Genomic DNA, 18447 nt, shown 5'->3' with positions numbered 1-18447 from the left:
CTATCAAGGTGCCCCTCGCTGCATCTAGTATGGCGTTAGATAAGGATTTAAAAAATGTGTCTTGTGATGTGTTTGGAGCGTAAGCGCTGACCAATGTTACTTGTTTATGAAACAGCTTGCCCACTAGAATTAGGTATCTCCCTGAAGTATCCTTGATGCACTTGTGGGCTTGAAATGCTATACCCTTCCTAAACAGTATGCCGACCCCACCCTTTTTGGTGTTGTTGGAAGTGTAATAAGAATCTCCGAATTTGTATTTAAACGTCTGGGGTTCTCTATTCTTTAAGAAGTGCGTTTCTTGTATAAAGACCACGTCGCCCTTCCTTTCTTTGAAATCTCTCATAGCTACATGTCTCTTAGATGGACTATTGAGGCCCTTAGCGTTAATGGAAATGAAGGTGATTCCCTTTTGCTTATTTATTGATTCCATATATTATATTGTGTTGGGAGCACCCATAATCACCTAAAGTTCCTTTTTGATAAATGCGTGTATAGTAATCCCCCCAAGTTGTCATGCGCCCCCAACTAGTCTGGAATTTGTGATATTTGTACGTCAGTCTATGAAAATCTACAAAACTAACAAAAACATATAAAAATTTTGTAAAAACAACCATTAAACAGTGAACTGTTAGAACAAAGTAATAATTCAGTGCAAGGAAAAAGGTAAAGAAGGAGGAATGCTAAACAACAACATCTCCCTCTCATGTGAATGTACTTCCCAACCACCCAGCAGGCCACACAACATGTCACAAAACCAGCATGTTTAGGCATAATGTTTAACTCTTCCCATCCCCACAGAAGTAAATTGCATAATCATTTTTTAAAAGAAAATAATTTTTTTTTTTTTTTTTTTTTTTTTGTTTTGTTTTGTTTTTTGAAAATTGAACACAATCTCACCCATCAATGTTCCGCTTCATGTCTCTTGGACGGTAGAAATCATGGCATTTTTGTTAACAGGGTCATTTCTGTCCTTTTTTCGTTTGCCATAGCTCACCAGCTGCCATCGGTTTCTTCCCTGAAGTGAGCTCTGATCCGATTGCTCCTCAAGATCAATGCTCCCCTGGGGTTCAAAGTCCGGGGGAGTGTTGAAGGTTATGTTTAGTCCCTTAGAAAGAGTCTCTAGGTCGTGTGGTTCTTTATAGGTAAAGGACTTGCCGTCGAATGAAACAACCAGGCTAAAGGGGTACCCCCAACGGTATTTAATCTTTTTGTCCCTGAGCGCTCTAGTTATAAAAGCAATGTCCCTTCTCCTCTGCAGCGTGTTGGGGCTCAGGTCCAAATAGATTTGTAAATTGTGATCCATGTATAATATGTCTCTTAGTTGGCGGGCAGCGGTCCACACCTCCTCTTTATCTTTGTATCGTAGGAACCTCAGTATCACGTCCCTCGGAGGGGCCTTGTCTGGTGGGGGAGGTCTAAGGGCCCTATGGACCCTATCTAATTCCACATTTGGGGCTTGCTGGTCTTTCTTCAGATGGCGAAACAGATCTTGGACATAAGTTTCCAACTCGGTGTTAGTGATTTTCTCTGGTATACCGCGGATCCTTAGATTATTTCTGCGGTTTCTATTGTCCATATCATCTAGTCTGTCCTGTAGTGCGGACAGTTTAGCTTCATGTATGTTAGCTTGTGTTATAATTGAATCAGTCAGGGTATTCAGTGTCTCCTGTGTCCCCTCTATATCTTCCAGTCTAAGCCCAATCTCAGAAACCTCTTTTCTTATAGTTGTAAGCTCCGATTTAATTAAGTTCTTTAAGGAATCAAAGTCTGTTTTTGAAGGGAGATTGGCAATATCAGATTTTAGTTGATTCATTAGCTCCACTGGAACCACTTGTTGTTGAATGTTATCTGTATGAGACTGTGTGTTGCTCCCTGTGTCTCTTTGCTCCATATTAGTCGTGTCATTGGTGCAGAAAAAGTTGCTCACAGACACAGGCAACGTAGCTTGTTTATTAGCTTTATCCATTTTTGGGCCCTTTCTTGTTGCCATTGCGATCGAAAAATAAAACTTCCTTTATCACTCTTAGGAGTACACTGTTCCCCTTCACCAGTTCTTATAAACACCAGCCGCCCAGCAGTCCAGTATACCAGAGAAATGAGGATATGAGACTGTTTATTTTCTTTCCTTGTATTTAAGCTTTACATGTGGGGACCGTGGGTAGCATGCCTGGTTTTTCGGTCACTTGTGTCTTATTTGCGCTACTGTTGTGCCCCTGCTGTGGTGTCAGCAAGTTCCTCTATATTTTGTCCAGCCGCATATCTAGGGTAACGGGCTTACGCCACGTGGGGGTATCGCTCAGATCGCAGCATGTTCAAAGATGTGTACCCGTTTGGGAAATGTGCGGCAGTATCGGCCAGATTGTCTATTTGTAGCCTACAGGGCAATTTGACAGTGCGCCCTGAGCTAAGTATGTTTCCACCTCTGCCGCCCCATACACCCACACAGAGACCGGGAGGGCTGATGGTATTGTTAGGCAAGATGGCGCCGGTCCCTGTGAGTGCATGAGCGTATCGTTACAAGTGCTGCTTACAGACCTGCGTTCACGGCATAGCTCCCCTCGGGTTTCCACAAACGCAGGGTGTCTTTAGATGTGGGTTGTGGCCGTCTGCAGTATCGGTGGCCGGTGACGATATGAGGGAAATGAGTTATCCAGACCGGAGCTCTATCTCAGTGCGGCCATGTTCCGGCACGGCCAGGCTCCGCCTCTCTAAATCCAATAAATTATATGATGTACTCTGGGAAGGAGTGCAATTTGAACCTTTTTGCTTGAGCTTAGCAGGGCGAGGTAAAGCATTAAAGGCCACAGACACTGCCGTCTGAGCTGCGCAGTAACGTCTGGTGACAAAATGGCCATCTCCAGGTGGAGGATCAGCAATGCTACACAAAACTGCATGTGTAGAGAGATAAGCATGTAAGGTACGCACCTCACTGGACGACAACTCCTCAGAGGTGAACTGCTCAGTAGTATCAAACATGTTTGATATTATCACATTATCAAGGCATATGGAACATAATTTGAGAGGGCGGAACTAAGGCCTCCTCACAATGTAAACAGGAATTACTCATTATAAATAGAGGGAGGGCCCTCTAAGTAACAGAATCCTCCATCGCTAGTGCAATAACCCAGAGAACTATAGAAAATAAAACATTTTATTTTATTTAAAAAAAAGCTGCACCATTATATCCCAATGGCTGGGGCACTCACCACCTCCCATGACCCAGACAGTACATAGAATTAGGACGCCTCTCTGATCGACACAAGGTCAGGAAGAGAATCACATGGTGCACAATGCAGGACCGACCCTGCTATGAAAAAAAGCGCGGCAATCTTGTAAGCAGCATGGCTCTCAAAGTGAACCCTTGATTCTATACAGATAAAAGGAGTCACACAGTGACCCTGTCTTCTAGCGTTATCATACATGTATAAAAAATTAAACGATCTTACCAGAATCTACGGCGTGGAACAGGAACACGGTCTTTCAAGTGTGATAGGTTAGTAGCATCGCTCCTGACATGGACTTGAGAGCGGAAAGCAGGCAGCGAAACTCGTCAACGCTGATTGCTTATGGAGATGTTAATCTGAGTTGGGATGGTTTTGCAAAAAGACTCTCCCTGCATCTCTGGACTCTAACTTTCACCCATGCTTTCACTGAGAGGCTGACAGCACTACTTAAAACTCCAGTCCCATTGCGAAGAGTACTACCCTCCATAAGCGACTACTCCAAATCTTCCGACACTTCTCTGCCAACCTCCTGTGACGAAAGGCAAAGAATGACTGTGGGGATGAGGGGAGTGGGGGAGGTATTTAAGCCTTTGGCTGGGGTGTCTTTGCCTCCTCCTTATGGTGGCCAGGTTCTTAATTCCCACAAGTAATGAATGAAGCAGTGGACTATGCTCCAATTAAGATGGAAATCCAGTATAAAACCTTTTAAAAACTTACTTAGAAGCTTCCAGTTTAGCACTGTTGAAAAGGTTAGTCTGGGACACCCAGAGAAAGGGTCTGACACTCCCCCCTCCCCTGCATATTTAAAGACCCTTCACACAAACAGGAGAAATCTGGAGTAGGTAGACAACAGTATACTTCTAAAACTTTGGGGCTTGGTTAGGAGTCTGAAAATCAGCACAATGTTATTTAAAAGTAAGCGAAACTATATATTTTTACAAAAAATAAACAAACCCTGTATGGGCTATATAAATGGATCATCTACAAAACATTTATGCAAAGAAAAATCTAGTGCATAATGTCCCTTTAACGAGATCTGTTATGATGATAATTGAGACACTGAAATTATACAAATTTTTTTTATTGGATTTTTGAAGAATATATATGACAGTACATAAATCAATATTCTTTTAATATGTTGGCTGTGAAAGAACAAAGTTTAATATAAAAAAATATAGCTTCATTATAACAAACAGCAAATATAATAAATTAACACCATATATACACATATACTTTCTTTTAATCTTCCTCCTTGATTGGGATGGCCAGGGCACGATGTATGGCTTCCACGGTGCTCTGCGCCACATAGTGTGTCAGGTTTTTCGAGGGCATCTTGGCACGCAATTCCTCCAGGTAACGGTATGCCTGATGGAGAGGAGGAGGAAACGTGAGAAACTAAAACCATAGATGTTGGCTGGAGAACAAACATTTTACAGATTTAACATTGCCCAATATCCTCCCCCTCCAAATAATACTTACTGATGTTTACTGGGACAGTGGACCACGGGTAGCTAAACATTAAAAAATGCTGGCTAATCCTCTTTTAAAAAAGGCACCACTTGCGCCATCAGTCATAAAGGCAGGATACCAGGGGTCTGCTACAGTCCCTTCCCTTCTTTAAACTGCCTTGATGCCATGTCGTGTAATCACCTATTTGTAGACGTAGATTGGAGTGCAGCCTCACCTGACCCTCTTGATATTGTACAGTTGGGAGATAATTCAAATGACCTATATTGGTAAATTCTTGCTCTAGAGCTAAATAATGAGGTGGATGTTAAAACTAGAAATGTTTATTGTATTTATTTTTCTACATTAATTCCATGGTATCAGGGTAATTTTATTGTTTGGCTTCCTTCAGGGAAATGTCTTTTGTCATTTGCAACCAGCTCACAAGCCTCTAAGGTTCCATCAGATTTGCAAGCACTACTCCCCCCCATCCCTGCCCAACAGCTCCCACCCAGGTGTTTTCACTATTACATATATAACACCAGTTACAAGTAATCAGGTGCAGCTGTCACTAATGATCCATGATAGAGAAACATTATATTCACAGCCTATACTGAGAGTCTTACATATTTTCATCCCTTTTCATCACTCATTGTCCGACCACCCTGCATTATATCAGACTTATTTCCCCTCTCCCTTACCTTATGTCTCCTCTAGATTGTAAGCTTGAAAGCCACTCTACCTGTAGACCACGTTGTATGTAAGTGAACTACTACTGATTGTGCTAAAGGGCAGGGCATTCCTCTTTTTTTGTACAACTTAGTTAACTCAATTATTGCACTGTTATGCACCCTTACAAATGTAATGTACCCTTGTTGTATGTATGTAATGCATCTGACTAATGTTTTGAGCTTTGTATAGCGCTGGGTAATCTGTTGTTGCTTTCTAAATAACCGATAATAATAATATTTTTTTCTTTTATTCCATAGGTGTGATTATTAGTGGCACTTAGACTGGGCAAAGCCTAGGTACGTTTTTACAATAGATTTGTACTCTTCAGTGGTCTATCAATATCTCCGTGAAGGAGGAGATGACCATAAAAGATACATTTTTTGTTTTATTCACATACTCATTTTCCAAATATTAAATGGTTCACTTTTTAAAGGGCCATAATAGTTGTAAATGACATGCTCTAATTTGTTAGCACGTGTCATTTTAATACTATCAGCCCTGGATTACTGTGTGTTTAACACCCACAGAGGCATTAAAAACTCAGTAGAAGTACAGCTTGAGACCTTTACGGGGGTTAAACACATAGTAGTGTAGGGTCAATAGTCTTAAACTTACATGTTCTAAATTAGTGCATGTCAATTTTGACTATTATTGCCCTTTAAAGGGATGTGACAGGCAAAAATATGTCTGTGATAGGGCATAAATTACACAAAAACATATCTGTTTACATTTATATTGAAATTAGCAGAAACATGTTTACTGTACTATACGTGTTCACTGAGTAACATGGTGAGTGCCTACATCTGTACTAGTGGAACATTGATAGCCTCTGCAACCATTAAAGGGATACTAAACCCAAATTGTTTCTTTCATGATTCAGATAGAGCATGCGATTTTAAGCAACTTTCTATTCTACTCCTATTATCAATTTTTATTTTTGGGTTTAGTATCCCTTTAAATAACAAGTAGGTTTATTCAGCTCAAGAAATCAACTAAAACATATAAAATTGGCATTTTAAGATTTTCTACTATTTCAAAGGAGAAATATTGCCCATTCTGTGGTGTTAAAGGGACAGTCTAGTATAAATTAAACTTTCATTATTCAGAAAGGACTTTTAATTTTAAGCAACTTTCCAATTTAGTTTTATCATCAAATTTGCTTTTTTCTCTTGGTATTCTTAGTTTAAACTAAACATAGGTAGGCTCATATGCTAATTTCTAAGCCTTTGAGGGCTGCCTCTTATCACATGCTTTTTAAATCTTTTTTCAACACAAAGACAGAAAGTACACGTGGGCCATATAGATAACACTGTGTTCAGGCACAGGGGGTTATTTAAGATTTAACACAAAACAATGCTAAATTTAAGACAATAGATAATAAATAGTCACTGTCATGTGATCAGGGGGCTGGAAGAAGGTTACTAGATACAAGGTAATCACAGAGGTAAAAAGTACATTAATATAACAGTGTTGATTATGCAAAACTGGGGAATGGGTAATAAAGGGATTATCTATCTTTTTAAACAATAACAATTCTATGGTAGACTGCCCCTTTAAAGTTGCAAAATTAAGTGCATTTAAAATTCCAGTGCATCTTATACACCTTAAAAGTCACCAATATACAATAACATATTAACATACAGGCCAAAAGATAACAGGTGTAAAGTTTATAATTTACTGAATTCACGTAAAGAAATGTTGAGTACATAATTTTGTTATGTTTAAAGGGACAGTCTAGTGAAAATGAAACTTTCATGATTCAGATAGGACCTGCAATTTTAAACCAATTTCCAATTGACTTTTATCCTTAAATTTGCTTTGTTCCCTTGGTGGTAGTTTTGAAAAGCTAAACCTAGGTAGGCTCAAACTGATTTCTAAACCGTTGCAAGCCGCCTCTTAGATCAGAGCATTTTGAAAGTTTTTCACAGTTAGACAGTACTAGTTCATGTGTATCATACAGATAACATTGTGCTCACTCCCGTGGAGTTATTTAGGAGTCTGCACTAATTGGCTAAGCTGCATGTCTGTCAAAAGCACTGAGATAAGGGGGCAGTCTGCAGAGGCTTAGATACAAGGTAATCACAGCGGTAAAAAGTATATTAATATAACTATGTTGGTTATGCAAAACTGGGGAATGGGTAATAAAGGGATTATATATCTTTTAAAACAATAACAATTCTGGTGTAGACTGTCCCTTTAACCATTCTAAATAATAAAATGCTCTAATGAGTCAGAATCTTTTATTACTGTACTAATGGTTGCCTGTAACTATGTGCTTAACTCCCCTTCAAAAGAGCCAGACACTGGTTGTGTCCTGCTCTTGAGCAGCAATGCTGTTTAACCCCTTTGCAAAGATAAAACACAATTACAGGCAACCATTGCTGCTTTAATAACATCCCTATCACATTAGAACATTTTATTAATGCGCATGTCCCTTTAAAATATTTAAATAATGTCATTAGTGGGAGATGAGACAAAAACAAAATTTATGCTTACCTGATAAATTCCTTTCTCCTGTAGTGTGGTCAGTCCACGGGTCATCATTACTTCTGGGATATTAACTCCTCCCCAACAGGAAGTGCAAGAGGATTCACCCAGCAGAGCTGCTATATAGCTCCTCCCCTCTACGTCACCTCCAGTCATTCGACCAAGGACCAACGAGAAAGGAGAAGCCAAAGGGTGTAGTGGTGACTGGAGTATAATTCAAATTTTTTTTACCTGCCATAAAAAACAGGGCGGGCCGTGGACTGACCACACTACAGGAGAAAGGAATTTATCAGGTAAGCATAAATTTTGTTTTCTCCTGTTAAGTGTGGTCAGTCCACGGGTCATCATTACTTCTGGGATACCAATACCAAAGCTAAAGTACACGGATGACGGGAGGGACAGGCAGGCTCTTTATACGGAAGGAACCACTGCCTGAAGAACCTTTCTCCCAAAAACAGCCTCCGAAGAAGCAAAAGTGTCAAATTTGTAAAATTTGGAAAAAGTATGAAGAGAAGACCAAGTTGCAGCCTTGCAAATCTGTTCAACAGAAGCCTCATTCTTAAAGGCCCAAGTGGAAGCTACAGCTCTAGTAGAATGTGCTGTAATTCTTTCAGGAGGCTGCTGTCCAGCAGTCTCATAGGCTAACCGTATTATGCTACGAAGCCAAAAAGAGAGAGAGGTAGCCGAAGCTTTTTCACCTCTCCTCTGACCAGAATAAACGACAAACAGGGAAGACGTTTGTCGAAAATCCTTAGTTGCCTGTAGATAAAATTTCAGGGCACGGACTACATCTAGATTGTGTAGCAGACGTTCCTTCTTCGAAGAAGGATTAGGACACAAAGATGGAACCACAATCTCTTGATTGATATTCCTGTTAGTGACCACCTTAGGTAGGAACCCAGGTTTAGTACGCAGAACTACCTTGTCTGAATGAAAAATCAGATAAGGAGAATCACAATGTAAGGCAGATAACTCAGAGACTCTTCGAGCCGAGGAAATCGCCATTAAAAACAGAACTTTCCAAGATAACAGCTTGATATCAATGGAATGAAGGGGTTCAAACGGAACACCCTGTAAAACATTAAGAACTAAGTTCAAACTCCATGGTGGAGCAACAGTTTTAAACACAGGCTTGATCCTAGCTAAAGCCTGACAAAAAGCTTGAACGTCCGGAACTTCTGACAGACGTTTGTGTAAAAGAATGGACAGAGCTGAAATCTGTCCCTTTAAGGAACTAGCGGATAAACCCTTTTCTAAACCTTCTTGTAGAAAAGACAATATCCACGGAATCCTAACCTTACTCCATGAGTAACTCTTGGATTCGCACCAATATAAGTATTTGCGCCATATCTTATGGTAAATCTTTCTGGTAACAGGCTTCCTAGCCTGTATTAAGGTATCAATAACTGACTCAGAAAAACCACGTTTTGATAAAATCAAGCGTTCAATTTCCAAGCAGTCAGCTTCAGAGAAATTAGATTTTGATGTTTGAAGGGACCCTGGATCAGAAGGTCCTGTTTCAGAGGTAGAGACCAAGGTGGACAGAATGACATGTCCACTAGATCTGCATACCAAGTCCTGCGTGGCCATGCAGGCGCTATTAGAATCACTGATGCTCTCTCCTGTTTGATTCTGGCAATCAATCGAGGAAGCATCGGGAAGGGTGGAAAAACATAAGCCATCCCGAAGGTCCAAGGTGCTGTCAAAGCATCTATCAGAACCGCTCCCGGATCCCTGGATCTGGACCCGTAACGAGGAAGCTTGGCGTTCTGTCGAGACGCCATGAGATCTATCTCTGGTTTGCCCCAACGTCGAAGTATTTGGGCAAAGACCTCCGGATGAAGTTCCCACTCCCCCGTATGAAAAGTCTGACGACTTAAGAAATCCGCCTCCCAGTTCTCCACTCCCGGGATGTGGATTGCTGACAGGTGGCAAGAGTGAGACTCTGCACAGCGAATTATCTTTGATACTTCCATCATTGCTAGGGAGCTTCTTGTCCCTCCCTGATGGTTGATGTAAGCTACAGTCGTGATGTTGTCCGACTGAAACCTGATGAACCCCCAAGTTGTTAACTGGGGCCAAGCCAGAAGGGCATTGAGAACTGCTCTCAATTCCAGAATGTTTATTGGTAGGAGACTCTCCTCCTGATTCCATTGTCCCTGAGCCTTCAGAGAATTCCAGACAGCGCCCCAACCTAGTAGGCTGGCGTCTGTTGTTACAATTGTCCAGTCCGGCCTGCTGAATGGCATCCCCCTGGACAGATGTGGCCGAGAAAGCCACCATAGAAGAGAATTTCTGGTCTCTTGATCCAGATTCAGAGTAGGGGACAAGTCTGAGTAATCCCCATTCCACTGACTTAGCATGCACAATTGCAGCGGTCTGAGATGTAGGCGTGCAAAGGGTACTATGTCCATTGCCGCTACCATTAAGCCGATCACCTCCATGCATTGAGCTACTGACGGGTGTTGAATGGAATGAAGGACACGGCATGCATTTTGAAGCTTTGTTAACCTGTCTTCTGTCAGGTAAATCTTCATTTCTACAGAATCTATAAGAGTCCCCAAGAAGGGAACTCTTGTGAGTGGAAAGAGAGAACTCTTCTTTTCGTTCACCTTCCATCCATGCGACCTTAGAAATGCCAGTACTAACTCTGTATGAGACTTGGCAGTTTGAAAGCTTGAAGCTTGTATCAGAATGTCGTCTAGGTACGGAGCTACCGAAATTCCTCGCGGTCTTAGTACCGCCAGAAGAGCACCCAGAACCTTTGTGAAGATTCTTGGAGCCGTAGCCAATCCGAATGGAAGAGCTACAAACTGGTAATGCCTGTCTAGAAAGGCAAACCTTAGATACCGGTAATGATCTTTGTGAATCGGTATGTGAAGGTAAGCATCTTTTAAATCCACTGTGGTCATGTACTGACCCTTTTGGATCATGGGTAAAATTGTCCGAATAGTTTCCATTTTGAACGATGGAACTCTTAGGAATTTGTTTAGGATCTTTAAATCCAAGATTGGCCTGAAAGTTCCCTCTTTTTTGGGAACCACAAACAGATTTGAGTAAAACCCTTGTCCTTGTTCCGACCGCGGAACCGGATGGATCACTCCCATTAATAAAAGATCTTGTACGCAGCGTAGAAACGCCTCTTTCTTTATTTGGTTTGTTGACAACCTTGACAGATGAAATCTCCCTCTTGGGGGAGAGGATTTGAAGTCCAGAAGGTATCCCTGAGATATGATCTCTAACGCCCAGGGATCCTGGACATCTCTTGCCCAAGCCTGGGCGAAGAGAGAAAGTCTGCCCCCCACTAGATCCGTTCCCGGATCGGGGGCCCTCAATTCATGCTGTCTTAGGGGCAGCAGCAGGTTTCCTGGCCTGCTTGCCCTTGTTCCAGGACTGGTTAGGTCTCCAGCCTTGTCTGTAGCGAGCAACAGCTCCTTCCTGTTTTGGTGCAGAGGAAGTTGATGCTGCTCCTGCTTTGAAATTATGAAAGGAACGAAAATTAGACTGTCTAGCCTTAGGTTTGGCTCTGTCTTGAGGCAGGGCATGGCCTTTACCTCCTGTAATGTCAGCGATAATTTCTTTCAACCCGGGCCCGAATAAGGTCTGCCCTTTGAAAGGTATATTAAGCAATTTAGATTTAGAAGTAACGTCAGCTGACCAGGATTTTAGCCACAGTGCTCTGCGCGCCTGAATGGCGAATCCGGAATTCTTAGCCGTAAGTTTAGTTAAATGTACTACGGCATCCGAAATAAATGAGTTAGCTAACTTAAGGGCTTTAAGCTTGTGTGTAATCTCATCTAATGGAGCTGATTCAAGTGTCTCTTCCAGAGACTCAAACCAAAATGCTGCTGCAGCCGTGACAGGCGCAATGCATGCAAGAGGTTGCAATATAAAACCTTGTTGAACAAACATTTTCTTAAGGTAACCCTCTAACTTTTTATCCATTGGATCTGAAAAGGCACAGCTATCCTCCACCGGGATAGTGGTACGCTTAGCTAAGGTAGAAACTGCTCCCTCCACCTTAGGGACCGTTTGCCATAAGTCCCGTGTGGTGGCGTCTATTGGAAACATCTTTCTGAATATCGGAGGGGGTGAGAACGGCACACCGGGTCTATCCCACTCCTTAGTAACAATTTCAGTAAGTCTCTTAGGTATAGGAAAAACGTCAGTACTTGACGGTACCGCAAAATATTTATCCAACCTACACATTTTCTCTGGTATTGCAACTGTGTTACAATCATTCAGAGCCGCTAACACCTCCCCTAGTAATACACGGAGGTTTTCCAGCTTAAATTTAAAATTTGAAATATCTGAATCCAGTTTGTTTGGATCAGAACCGTCACCCGCAGAATGAAGCTCTCCGTCCTCATGTTCTGCAAATTGTGACGCAGTGTCTGACATGGCCCTAATATTATCAGCGCACTCTGTTCTCACCCCAGAGTGATCACGCTTACCTCTTAGTTCTGGTAATTTAGCCAAAACTTCAGTCATAACAGTAGCCATATCCTGTAATGTGATTTGTAATGGCCGCCCAGATGTACTCGGCGCTACAATATCACGCACCTCCCGAGCGGGAGATGCAGGTACTGACACGTGAGGCGAGTTAGTCGGCATAACTCTCCCCTCGTTGTTTGGTGAAATATGTTCAATTTGTACAGATTGACTTTTATTTAAAGTAGCATCAATGCAGTTAGTACATAAATTTCTATTGGGCTCCACTTTGGCTTTAGCACATATAGCACAGATATCTTCCTCTGAATCAGACATGTTTAACACACTAGCAAATAAACTAGCAACTTGGAAATACTTTTCAAGTAATTTACTATAATATGAAAACGTACTGTGCCTATAAGAAGCACAGAAAAAGTTATGACAGTTGAAAATTAATAAACTGAAAAGTTATAGCATCAAATCTTTGTAAAAAAACACAATTTTAGCAAAGGATTGCTCCCATTAGCAAAGGATAACTAACCCTGATAGCAGAAAAAAAAAATAAATACAGAAATAAACGTTTTTTATCACAGTCAACTACAATCTCACAGCTCTGCTGTGAGTGATTACCTCCCTCAAAACAAGTTTTGAAGACCCCTGAGTTCTGTAGAGATGAACCGGATCATGCAGGGAAGACAATAAACTTCTGACTGAATTTTTTGATGCGTAGCAAAAGCGCCAAAAAAGGCCCCTCCCCCTCACACACAACAGTGAGAGAGATCAGTAAACTGTCATAAATTAAATAAAACGACTGCCAAGTGGAAAAAAATAGTGCCCAAAACATTTTTTCACCCAGTACCTCAGAAAATTAAACGATTTTACATGCCAGCAAAAAACGTTTAACATTAAATAAATTAAGTGTTATTAAAAAGCCTGTTGCTAGTCCCTGCAAATTAGGCTAAAGTCTTATGCATACAGTATAATTCCAGTGAAGTGCCATTCCCCAGAATACTGAAGTGTAAAATATACATACATGACAGCCTGATACCAGTTGCTGCTACTGCATTTAAGGCTGAGTTTACATTATATCGGTATGGCAGAATTTTCTCATCAATTCCATTGTCAGAAAATAATAAGCTGCTACATACCTCTTTGCAGATTAATCTGCCCGCTGTCCCCTGATCTGAAGTTTACCTCTCCTCAGATGGCCGAGAAACAGCAATATGATCTTAACTACGCCGGCTAAAATCATAGAAAAAACTCAGGTAGATTCTTCTTCAAATTCTACCAGAGAAGGAATAACACACTCCGGTGCTATTATAAAATAACAAACTTTTGATTGAAGGTATGAAACTAAGTATAATCACCACAGTCCTCTCACACATCCTATCTATTCGTTGGGTGCAAGAGAATGACTGGGGGTGACGTAGAGGGGAGGAGCTATATAGCAGCTCTGCTGGGTGAATCCTCTTGCACTTCCTGTTGGGGAGGAGTTAATATCCCAGAAGTAATGATGACCCGTGGACTGACCACACTTAACAGGAGAAATAGTGCAGCCGCAGTTTTCTCTTACCGTTTGGAAATCTCCCTGTTTGTTGTGGTTTTCTACCAGCAGCCCATAGACATCCCCAATACGGATGGCTCCGTCTAGATCAGGTTCTTGCAGTAGCAGCCCACACTGTTTGATAGTTTCCTGCCCGTCTTCTAATCTGTAGAGACGTTACCATTACTTTAGCTGCACAGTGATCGTCATTCATGAGTCACCATAAATACTTTGCTCAGGTTTAATGTGCAAACAAACTTCATTGATAAACATAAGATTGTATGATGCAGTCGATGGAACAGTATTATTATTATTATCGGTTATTTGTAGAGCACCAACAGATTCCGCAGCGCTATTAACAAAGGCGGAGTACAAAAAAACAGTTATAGGGATCAAATGGGTAGAGGGCCCTGCCAAGAGTTGCACAGTATTTGTAAAACACTCAAAAACATTACTCCTCATTACTCAAAGCTTTCCTGGTTGCAGCGGATACAGAAAAAGCCTTTGGTTAGGTAGATTGGGATCATTTATTTACCATATTTTCTATAACATTACAGGTCCTGATACATATAAACACTACACTGTCAACTTGAGTCAGCTATTCAAATCCATTTAAGAAGCAGCGAATGCTGCTTCGTAGGCCCATCGATTTAGGCGCTGCTTGTTAACCTGTCCACCACCTAAAAGAAATCATCTCGATCACATGAGGATGATGGACAGCCCATGCTAATGGCTAATTGGCCACCAGTGAGCAGGAGAGCAGCATTGCACTAGCATTTCACCAGAGATGCTTGTGCAATGATAAATGCAGACAGCGTATGGTCCCTGCATTTACAGATGTCAAGCGTATAATGCTATAGCGAATCATGTCCGCTCGACATATGATAAATCAACCCCATACTCTCTACTTCCTCATAAAGAAAAGTTTATCAGGATTACAGGCGGACAGAGTAGAGAACCTGTCCGCCTGTAATCGACACTTACTACGCAGCATTGCCTGGCAAAATTTTACATTGTACAAAAGCTCTCCTTGTACAATGTCACCCCCTGCTCCTGTGCAATTGCGAGAGAACAGGGCATGTCAATTATCACCAACAATCGCGTGATGGGGTCATTTCTGATTTGGCAGAGAGAAAAAGAAGCCATTTCTGCTTCTTAAAATTTGTAGTTGCAGCCCTGCAAAGCCTTTAGTCTGTCTTATGCCACATGATACAAGATCCACTACAATAATTTTAACATGGATCTTCTATTTACTCTATAACCCTATGACCTTAAAGGGACAGTTTAGTCAAAATGTTCACCACTAGAGGGTGTTCATGTGTGCCCTATAGATAACATTGTGCTCACACCCGTGGAGTTACCTAGGAGTCAGCGCAGATTGGTTAAAATGCAAGTCTGTCAAAAGAACTGAAATAAGGAGGCAGTCTGCAGAGTCTTAAAGTGAATGTAAATTTTGATGCTAAAGTGCCCGGTTTTTAAAACTTTGATTAAAAACAGGGGCACTTTAATTCATCAATATTTTCATTTCACTCCTGTTGTGAAAATAAACTTACTTTATAATCTTCACAGCAGCTCCAGCTTCCTCCACCTGTTTCAAAGCCTCTTCCTGGGTCTAAAATGAGGTATCTGGCTTCCTCCAATCACAGCAGTGAATCAGACACTGAATCCCCCGGGGGGGAATCTGTGATTGGAGGATGACCTATCAATCATTTCTGACATCAGAAATGGCTTGTGAGACCGGAGGAAGCAGCAGCTGCTGTGAAGTTTAAAAGGTAAGTTTTTTGTCACAACAGTAGTGAAATGTAAATTTTGATGAATTAAAGTGCCCCTGTTTTTAATCAAAGTTTTAAAAACCGGGCACTTAAACATCAAAATTTACATTCACTTTAAGTACAAGGTAATCACAGAGGTAAAAAGTGTATTAATATAGCTGTGTTAGTTATGCAAAACTGGGGAATGGGTAGTAAAGGGATTATCTATCTTTTAAACAATAAGAATTCTGGAGTAGAAAAATGGGAAAATAAGACTATAGTTAAATGTTGAGAGAGAAAAGATATGCAAAAGAAAACTGTCATAATTTCATACATATCCGCTGCAGTTGCTTATACATGTTCAAAATTGCATGAATATATATTTTTAGATTCACCGAATTAAACATAAATATTAGTAATTATAGAAAGGGGAAATAAAGTTGAGACTGGTAATCTAATGGCAAAAAAAATCATATATAGATATACCTAACTAAACAGAAAGTATAATCACAATTTCTGTATGCATCATCTATATATCGGATCTCTGTTACAGAATATGTAAACTAAAGCATTCAAAGAGGATATGAAATAAGACTTCACGTATACTAAGTAACTAATGAAAAAATGTTAACCAGCATCCACCATACTATCTGGTGGACCACTCAGAAGCCTCCCTCCACTGCCTCAAAGTCAGACTGAACAATCTGTGTATGATAGGTCTCTGGTAACAGATTATCAGATTTCCAAAAATAAAATGTGCTTGCATTGTCAGGGATCAAAATAACCACATATGATATGGAAAAAATCAGAGTAGGTGCCTCAAAATCAGACAACAAAATGTAAAGCATACCTTACACCAGAGCTTGACAAACCCAGGAGCCAGGGAGCCACTGGCTCCTAACCTTTTGGGTTATTGTCAATACATCTATTTACAAATACAACTGTTTCGCTTCTAAAAGTACGTCTGGCTCCTAAATATTCTTACTGGCTCCTAAATTTTAAACAGATTTGTTGACTCCTGCCTTACACAACACAAAAAGGTTTCAGGATTTACAGTGACACTGTAGAAAAAGAAGTTAAATTCAGTTCCTCACCTAAGAGTCTGGATAAATCTCTTCACAAGAGTCATCTTGCTCTGCATATAGGACAATTTCCTCTCCTGCTCCTCAGGACTCCGCATCACAGCTTTGGAAAGGCATTTGTAACCTTCAGTTAGAGCTCCCAGAGCTCTCTCATAATTTTTATACTCATCAATCTCCTCCTAAGGAAAAAAGAACACATTTAGTTTGAAACAATTGATTTTTGATTATTATTTTCAAAGAGGGTTCATAAAGATAAGCTAATGAAGCTACAAACACTAAAATTAAAAGGGTCCTGACATGAAATAGACATTCCACTGAAAGCTTTCTCTCTTATATATAAAAAAATAAATTATGCTTATCTGATAAATCTTTCTAAGTGGTGAAAGTTCACAAGTCCATTACTTCTGGGATTCAGCTTCTGGCCACTAGGAGGTGGAAATTATTCCCAAAAACTCCAAGAGTATTCAATCCCTTCCACCTCACTTATAAGCCAGTCTAATGTATAGCCAAGTAAGGAGAAGCAGAAAGGTCAAATCAGGAAAATGAGGTGCAAAACTAGAACTGGCGGCAGAAAAAATGAACAATTAAAATAAATAGGACGAGCCTTGTGGACTCTCACCACCTCAAAAGAAATGAATTTATCAGGTAAGCACAAATTTTGTTTTCTTTTGTAAGGTAGTGAGAGCCCACACGTCCATTATGTCTGGGAACTAATACCCAAGCTGTGGACGAATGAGGGCGGGATAACATTTTTAAAAAAAAGTCAGGCACCTCATTTATCTGAAGAAACTACCTTTGGCAAGCAATCAAATGTAGTTCTTAAAACAGTCTTATCTTGAAGGAAAACTAGATAAGGAGGTTCACAAGAAAGAGCAGGCAATTCAGAGAATCCTCTGGCTGAAGAGATTTCTAAAATAAACAATACATTCCAAGAAAAAAGCATAGGTTTAAATGGCAATACTTGTAAGACCGTTGAAACCAAATTAAAGGGACAGTAAAATCCAAAAATGTTATTGCAGGAATTGATTTTCTTTTAATTTAAATCAACATATACATGTGCTAAAAGGAAATTTATGCTTACCTGATAAATTTGTTTCTTTCTTGACACGGTGAGTCCACTGATCATCATAATTACTATTGGGAAATATCACTCCTGGCCTGCAGGAGGAGGCAAAGAGCACCACAGCCAAAGCTGTTAAATTCCACTCCCCTTACCCACAACCCCCAGTCATTCGACCAAAGGGAAAGGAGAACGGAAGTAATATAAGGTGCAGAGGAGCCTGAGGTTTATGAAAAAATAAACTGTCTGAAAATACAGGGCGGGCCGTGGACTCACCGTGTCAAGAAAGAAACACATTTATCAGGTAAGCATAAATTTCCTTTTTCTAATGACACGGTGAGTCCACGGATCATCATAATTACTACTAGGAATCAATACCCAAGCTAGAGGACACGGATGATAAGGGAGGGACAAGACAGTTAGCCTAAACAGAAGGCAACACTGCTTGAAGAACCTTTCTCCCAAAAACAGCCTCAGCTGAAGCAAAAGTATCAAATTTGTAACATTTAGAAAAAGTTTGTAAAGATGGCCAAGTGGCAGCCTTGCAAATCTGATCCACAGAAAACCCATTTTTGAAACCTCAAGTAGAAGAAACAGCCCTCGTGGAATGAGCCGTGATTTTCTCAAGAGGCTGCAGTCCAGCAGTCTCATATGCCAAGCGAATAACACTCCTCAACCAACAAGAAAGAGA

At 40.7% G+C, this 18447-nt stretch overlaps 1 protein-coding gene across 1 annotated transcript in view; it reads right to left on the bottom strand.

Moving 5' to 3' along the window:
* Window positions 1-4289: 4289 nt before the first annotated feature.
* The window catches only part of IFT140 (intraflagellar transport 140), a 519705-nt gene continuing 505547 nt past the window's right edge, over window positions 4290-18447 (bottom strand). Inside the window, exons 27-29 of the mRNA XM_053694547.1 lie at window positions 16709-16875; window positions 13894-14029; window positions 4290-4589 (exon numbers count right to left, since the gene is read on the bottom strand). Coding sequence (XP_053550522.1) covers window positions 4464-4589; window positions 13894-14029; window positions 16709-16875 — 429 coding nt within the window. The 3' untranslated portion in view covers window positions 4290-4463. The remainder of the gene's footprint in view (window positions 4590-13893; window positions 14030-16708; window positions 16876-18447) is intronic.

This window comes from Bombina bombina, chromosome 11 (assembly GCF_027579735.1).
Source record: "Bombina bombina isolate aBomBom1 chromosome 11, aBomBom1.pri, whole genome shotgun sequence".
Classification (NCBI taxonomy): domain Eukaryota; kingdom Metazoa; phylum Chordata; class Amphibia; order Anura; family Bombinatoridae; genus Bombina; species Bombina bombina.
This window is presented reverse-complemented; position numbering and strand designations above follow the sequence as displayed.